At 38.9% G+C, this 7,549-nt stretch overlaps 1 protein-coding gene across 2 annotated transcripts; it reads left to right on the plus strand.

Moving 5' to 3' along the window:
- Positions 1 to 3,237: 3,237 nt before the first annotated feature.
- On the plus strand, positions 3,238 to 7,346 carry LOC124059502 (haptoglobin). 2 transcript variants are annotated; one of them, XM_046389535.1, is made up of 3 exons: positions 3,238 to 3,367; positions 5,502 to 5,785; positions 6,236 to 7,346. In XM_046389535.1, the coding sequence occupies exons 1-3, from the start codon at positions 3,349 to 3,351 to the stop codon at positions 6,797 to 6,799; spliced, it is 867 nt and encodes a 288-aa protein (XP_046245491.1). In that variant the 5' UTR covers positions 3,238 to 3,348; the 3' UTR covers positions 6,800 to 7,346. The 2 variants fall into 2 exon arrangements, with proteins under 2 accessions (XP_046245491.1, XP_046245499.1); XM_046389543.1 differs by lacking the exon at positions 3,238 to 3,367 and adding an exon at positions 3,600 to 5,050.
- Positions 7,347 to 7,549: the final 203 nt, after the last annotated feature.

Consider the following 7,549-nt stretch of genomic DNA (forward strand, 5'->3'; position numbering starts at 1 on the left):
AGCATGGCTTAAGCTCTGGTAGAGGTCATGCAATGAATAATACAACACAGAGCAGGCAATATATATAGTATGTAGCTGTATAGATTGTCCCTGAGTGACATTGTATATGTGTGTCATTGTACCATTCATTGTACCACTTATTGTGTTAACAGTAACTTATTTTTATGTAATTGCAATGATGTGGAGGCTGGTCAGTTTTCTGTCACATCTCTACTATCCACTGTCAAATACAGGTTTGATTTTTGTCAGGGTGCCCACTTCCTTCCCAGCTGTAACATATTGGATATTCAAGATGAAACTGACAGAAGGGGTGGGATTGTGAGACTAAAATTAAAACTCAAAGAAGCACAATAAGATAAAATTACCACAAACGGAGGACCAGAACATCGTCACTTGTGTTTTGATTCAATGCCATGTAAAACTTTTATTTTCTGTGCCAACACTTTGGATTTGAGTCAGTGTGTTTGCTCATAAGGTTCTCTGTGTTTTGTCTGGAAGCGCCACAGTCTCGGATATGAGACATACTGGTTTGAACTGCCTGTGGGAAGAAAGCAAAAGTGTCCATTCTCGATTGAAAAGCACTGTTTTTGCTGTGTGCTTGTCGCTATGTGAATTTACTTTTCTCCAGCTCACTTGTTTCACTCATCTGGTTTCTCTCTGTGTGCCACCACCACCACCACCACCAACCCACCCCCAAATTACAGCCAAAACAACTGATCTGTCATGTGCATTAGTGTATGTAGCTAGATGGTCAGCATGCTCACAAAGACAATGTTAACATGTTAAATTAGCATGTTGTTTAGCAGGTATACTGTTTACCATGTTTACCACTTTAGTTTAGCGGTTTAACATGCCAGCAATTGTTAATTAGCGCTAGTGTGCGAAGAGAAAGAGTGAACTTTTCTCTCACTACTGCAGCCCCTGTGTCTGCTTCAGCTAAACGTGCACTTGCCTCGAGTCACTCAGCCCTGTAAAGCTTTAGTAACACTGCCACCATGAAACGACTTTGTTTTAATTAAGCGTTTGATTTTTCTGCATTTTCATATCCAGTATGTCCTTAAACTGATTGCCCTTAGGAAATTGTTTCTTACGGCTCTAAAGAATCTTTTTGCAGAATTAAACTCACTTTAAAGTTCAAGATATGAATCTTGTCAGGCTTATTACAAGTGGGAATGTGTTTAAAGGGAGGTCTCTGCCTTGTCAGTATTCATGTCCATATAGCTACAATATAAATACACAATCTGCACACATTTGTATGTAGTATGTGTTTGCTCATAAGAGGATTTCTTTAAAAGTAATAATAACAGCTCTATTTGTGATAATGTAAGTACTGATTGAGTATTCTCTTATTTTGTAATATGTGTGTATGTAATGTGTTCTGTAATGTAAATATATAGTGAAAAATCTTGTGTATGACAATGAAAAAGAAATTCAAAATCAGATGATCAGCAAAATATTGTGATTAATATGATTATGATTAATGATTAATATATGATTATAGGCCCTTATTTCAAAGACAGTTACGTAACATAAAACCATACCTTATGTTTACACCAATGATCGTGTTTGTGTGCAGGTTTTTTAAATAATTTCATGTGATTTAAGATGCTGAATTAATCACGCCTGTAAACTCTGAAGTGAAATCTTAGCTACAAATCTCTCTGTGACCTCTTGTGAATACCTAAAGCAGAAATACTGGACTTTTCTCCCTGCAACACATATTTGACTTACTGCTGCCACATTCAACTTTTTGCTGCCAGGAAAATATTGTGCTTTTATTCCCTGTCTGTTGAGGCCGTATGTGCCTCATTTTCCCCAGTAACAAATGAAACAGCTTGGTGTGTTGCAATATCTTTACTTTTCTCATCCACAATTGATAAAAATGTTGGAAAACAGTCAGCCGTGTTTACTTTTAGTCAACTGTGATGCAAACGGTACAAAGTGTTGAAATTATGAAACGCTGACTTGTGAAATCATTTTATTTGCGAAATCATCAATCCTATATTACAGACAACGCAGAATCCACAAAACAGAGCTAAACCACTTAAATCATATCTGAATTCATCAATAAAACACAAACACAATGTTTCATATCGCACTGCTGAAAACAGTCAAAAGAAAGCTCTCACAGGGTTTTCTCGAGCTGTGGTTTGTTTGATGTTACTGTGGGATTTAACAGCTGAGTTCCCTTCATCATATAAGAAACTGGTGCTGCATGTGCCACGGGAATCCGCTCTATGGGGAGTCTCCCAGCTGATGGAAAATAAGATTTCGCAACAATTTATTTCAGATTCCAAGAATCAACTTTTTTTTTTGTGCCGCACAGAAATTTCCAGGGCACAGACTTTTATCTCTCAGCAGATATAAATATCTCCCGGCTCCAACATGCACAACACACTAAAGTGGAGAGATTTTCATCGCTGAAGACCAATGAATGTAATCAACAAAATGTGGTAAGTTGTAATTAGATTAGATTAGTTTACATTCAGCTGTATTGTCATTGCACAGAGTTCAGGTACAAAGCCAGTAAAATGCAGTTAGCATCTAACCAGAAGTGCCAGAATAAGATTATTTACATACAAGTGCAAGAAGGGATATATATAAATTATATAGTGTTGTTGGCAGGGGTTTGCAGCATATATGCAGATATTATATGCATAATAGGGTGTGTACGTAGTTTAACAGCATACAGAAAATGTGCACTTGCTTGTATGTGCAAAAGAATATAAGTAACAGTAGTAAACTGAACATGACTGAGAGTTCAGCTTTTACAAGAGTACGTGTGACATAATAGGAGTGTGATGGGAGTGCTGGAAGCTTAGTACTGTGGTGTGGAGTGTAACGCCTGCTGGATGGGAGGAGGGGGAAAAGTAAATGGTTGGGGTGGACTGCATCTTGCCCTGTCCAATCAGGGTTTAATGTAAATGTAATAATATATAATAGATCGTATATATTATTTTCTTTTTTTATTTTCATTTTGTGTGAATGCATCTGAGTATAAGTCTGTCTTCACTTTGAAACGTCTGATCTAATATCTTTTATATTTTATACATTTTATCTTTTAATATCTCTCTAACTTAATTTTAAAATAATCATCCAGTAATGTTAATGTGAGCTGCCGTAAATCAAAGTCCTAATTATCTCACTTTGTAATTAAATATACTGATTTGTTAACAATTTGTCATTTGTTCTCCACCTTTGTTGTTTTGTCTACGCTGATCCAGAATAACAGAAAGATTTAACGCGTGTTTGCCATGTGACTCCGCTGTTGTTTGCAGGTTTTCTTCCACTGTGCTCCTCCTGGCTGCATGGACTTGTCTGGCAGCTGTGACTCACACCGAAGGAAGGATGAAACGCTCTGTGTCAGGTAACACACACACACACACACACACACACACTAACTTACACAAACATATGTGTACACTGCCTAACATGGCAATGCAAGGCTGATGGGGATGTCATTAATTTTGCTTATATTATGTTAAAATGCTGCAAAATAAAAATATAATTCAAACAATAAGAATTAAAAAAAAACAGATAAATAATTGAAAAAACAACTATGCTAATCTGCTAATCAATCAGTCAAGAGAAAGCCGCAAGATCAATGACAAAGACTCCACAGATGTTACTGGCACAGCTATGAACCAAAGGAATAAATTTAATTTAAAATTTGAAGTGATGATGCTGCTTGATGAAAAATGAGGGGACAACCAATGCTGTTACAGCTCATCCTCTGGGGGAAAATGAATGTATTTACCAGATTATATCTAATCTGATATTTATGGATACACTTGTTTGGATACTTTGACCTGCCGGTGGCGTTAGAGGAGAAGGCAATGCATCCCACAGTTCAACTGAATTACTAAATTAATAGAGTACTCTAAGCTTAAATGAGTTATTGTGGGATTTCCAAAACCACATTCTGTTGATGCTAACAAGCTGGGAACATGTTTACAGTCAGAATATAACCCCACATTAGACTACGACGACTGATCCAGAGATCTAAACAGCAGCCTTTAATTCCTGAACACATTCAAGGGGATCCAAACGACGACAGGCTCCAGTTCTCTGAAGCTACTGTTTTACACTAATACCTCCTCGACAGCTGCTGTTCGGATAGATAACTCCTTCATGAAATGACACAGGCTTCCCCGTGGGATCTGAGGGCTGGGCTATTACTGCTCATTTCCGATAATGCTCTTGATTTGGCTGTAAGGCTGCAGTATGCGACAGGGAAATTGCCTGTTTCCCTGCTCCTCTTTAAAGAGCCCTGAAAAAAATAACAATGAAACCATCAGAGTCTAGTGAGAGATATGACTAAGCTGACTGGAGGCATGTTGGAAAATAATTTGCTGACAAAAGAAGAGAGCTTATTTTCAACAAAGAGATAAAAGTAATGAGACAGAAAACATTTAATGTAACAGAACTATTGAATTAGTTTTGCATTCGAGCAGCAACTAATTAGTCTTTCATACATTTATTTATGCCTGTAAGGTGTTGAATTTGTGGACTGATCAAAATACTGGAAGGCATTCTCGGTGAATAAATCCAGTAAGGATGCAGAGTTAGAACAGGATTAATTATCATGAGCAGTTATCTCAGTCATACAAAAGCGACGTAGATCAAAGCACAGAGAGTGGATGGATTCTCTCTTTCTTTGCTTCATGATGAATAATTAGAGGCCACTGTTTCTGAAGGAAGCCCTCAGAGCTTGAAAGCATAGCGTTCAGACAACAAAGCTTGGTTTAACAGCGGATCTCAAGCAGTGATAACAATATACTTTAAGGACTGCTGTGCATGCAAGCGATAACCCTGGTGTCAAGGAGATCATATTTTATTAAATATGTTCTACGAGAGGGGAAACAGCGAGGAAGAAAAATGCAGTTTAAAGTGTTGAACACACACAGGTAAACTAGTCAAACTGCTGAAGCATTCTTAATATCTGGTCTCAACAGGCATCTGCTGTGGCTTTACTTATTCATCAGGTCTGATTGAGGGCAAGACAAATTTGAGAGCACATTACATGCAAAGCAGAGGAAACCAAAAACGAGTGAGTCACACAAAACAGTAATCAACCTTCAAAGATTATAGAGATATCACGGGTTTGTGCTTTTGTAAAATGCATACGTGTGCTCTTTTTGGAGTTTGGATTAAGCTTTAGATTAATAATGGATGTCATCGAAGAGAAGAACATAACCCGAAGAAAGGTTCGTTTGCTGTGGAGCATACAAGACGGTATCAGAACAAAAGCAGGGCTGGAAAGAGTACTTGAATGTTGTACTCAATTAGAAGTACTGTTACCTTAAAATGTTTTACTCAGGTAAAAGCAAAATTACTTGCGTGAAAAGATGTGATTTTAACCTGCTGTTGATAACTCAATCAAAATCCACACAAAACCTTGTTGTATTGGTCCAAATTCAAATTGTAGCCTTGAAAGAACAGAAGAGGAAAAAAAAAATCTTCAAATACAAAAAGGAAAACAATTCATGTTTCTGCCTCAGCCTCCAGGTTAGCATCGCTTCGTTCCAGGCGAATGATTGGTGGGACGTTGGCTCCTCATGTCCCCTGGCAGGCCATGGTCTACATCGCTGACAGTGTTCTGGATGGAGGCTATGCAGGTGGTGCTCTCATCTCCGACCGCTGGGTTTTGACAACTGGCAGGAACCTTTTTGTCAGAAAGAGTCGACAGGACATTCATGGAAAAGATCCTGTCCTTCCCAAAGTGTACCTGGGAATCTCACAACGGGCCGAAGCTAACGCCTCCAAAGAGGTCCATGTAGAGAAGGTGAGTAAGAAAAACTTTGGATGAAGATTAAAAGTAAAACTTTACCTCTACAGCCACGTTGAACGCACGAGCATCTGCTGTTAAATGCATGTTGTTTTTTCTGTTGCATTAAGTGTGTATTAATTCACGGGTGAACACAGTCAAAAGGAAACTATGTGTTCTTGACCATTTTTTTTAAAGATCATCACTGTTGGTTTTGATATTTTTATGGGATTGATTTATCATTAATCATCACCATGTTTATCTAAAAATGAGCAAACATAGTTTTTACTGGACAGTAACAAGATTTGACATATTTAATGTCATATTTCACGTAATATTAAGAAGGATATTTTTATTGCTGTGCTACTATATTGTAGTGTAATGAAAACGATTAAAGGCCAAACACTCAGTCAGACCTCTCTTTAATCTTTAATCTTTAATCTTGTCTGTTACCTTCCCCTCTTGCAGGTTGTTCTCCATCCAGGCTTCCAGAATCAATCTGACTGGGACAACGACCTGGCTCTGATCCAGCTGAAGGAGCCTGTGGTGATGAGCAATAAAGTGACCCCAATCCCCCTGCCGGAGAGAGGCCAGGACCTGGCAGACGTCGTGGGAGGCTCTGGGGTCATCACCGGCTGGGGCTGGGGGATCGACCTCAACCTTGCTACATCACTCAAACATCTTGTACTCCCCCTGGCCAATCACTCCGACTGTCGGGCGGAATATGAACATTTTGCATTCACGCCAGCTGTAGACGACAACATGTTCTGCACCGGACCCACAAAGTATGAGGAAAATGTTTGTTTTGGTGATGCAGGAGGCGCTCTGGCTGTCACGGATGCTGAAACGGGGGACATTTACGTTGCGGGGATCCTTTCCTATGACAAGTCCTGCAGCAGGTACAAGTACGGAGTTTATATGAAGATTTCCTCATACTTGCCCTGGATCCACAGTGTCATCAGAGGAGATACAGAGAAATCGTCTGCTCTGCGCTCTGATGCAATGTCAAAGATGTACTCATGGCAGCCATAGAGCTTCAGACTCGGTTCTTTTGAGTTTGGAGAGAAATCATCTGTAAGATATTGAGTCGTTTTACAGAATGTAATCATGTCTGTGTTCTACCACTTTGTTACTCTGACTGGAAAAGTTTTCTATAATAAACAAAAATTGCCCACCAAAAAAAACCCGATTAGTATCAGTTTCAGGAAATGGCCAAAAACCACATGTATTTTGTGAGATCCATTCAAAAGTGATCCTCAAGACACGTGTGCAGGCATGTTATAACAGCAGGTGTGAAGTGAGGGATCCAGGACACGTGTTGTTAATATTAGGTCAGAACAGACTCAAAGTGTCGTTTTGGGGGACAATTTAAAAAGATTATTTTGTAGTTTAGTTTTGAGAAAGAGTTGACGCTCAGAGCGAACTGCTGTGTCCGCATGTGATGTTTCGCTGTTAGACAGATAACTTTGCAAAGAGAACTCGAGAGCTTCAAAAGTTCAGACGACATTTCATCATGTGCAATCTTCAGCGTAAAAGAAGAAGTTGACGATGGAATAAAAGTGAATGACACAACTCAAAATTTGTGTTGCCTGCAGATGTTTTTTTTTTTGTTTTTGTCCACCAGGAGCAATAGGACTTCAAAGATACTTTTGTCTGGCAGATGTGTGTCCACTCTGCCATAAATCATGAACTGTCTCAACAACAAATGCTTTTCTCCACACCAGAAAAGCAGGAAGATGACAGCTGCCTGTCCAGTCAATACAATATGAAAGGGGAAGATAA

This window comes from Scatophagus argus, chromosome 1 (genome assembly GCF_020382885.2).
Source record: "Scatophagus argus isolate fScaArg1 chromosome 1, fScaArg1.pri, whole genome shotgun sequence".
Lineage (NCBI taxonomy): Eukaryota > Metazoa > Chordata > Actinopteri > Scatophagidae > Scatophagus > Scatophagus argus.

What these genes read in the sequence shown, in the direction of transcription:
- LOC124059502 (XM_046389535.1), top strand. An exon ending in AAGAGGTCCATGTAGAGAAG is followed by an intron (nt 5,786 to 6,235) that starts GTGAGTAAGAAA and finishes CCCCTCTTGCAG; the next exon opens with GTTGTTCTCCATCCAGGCTT.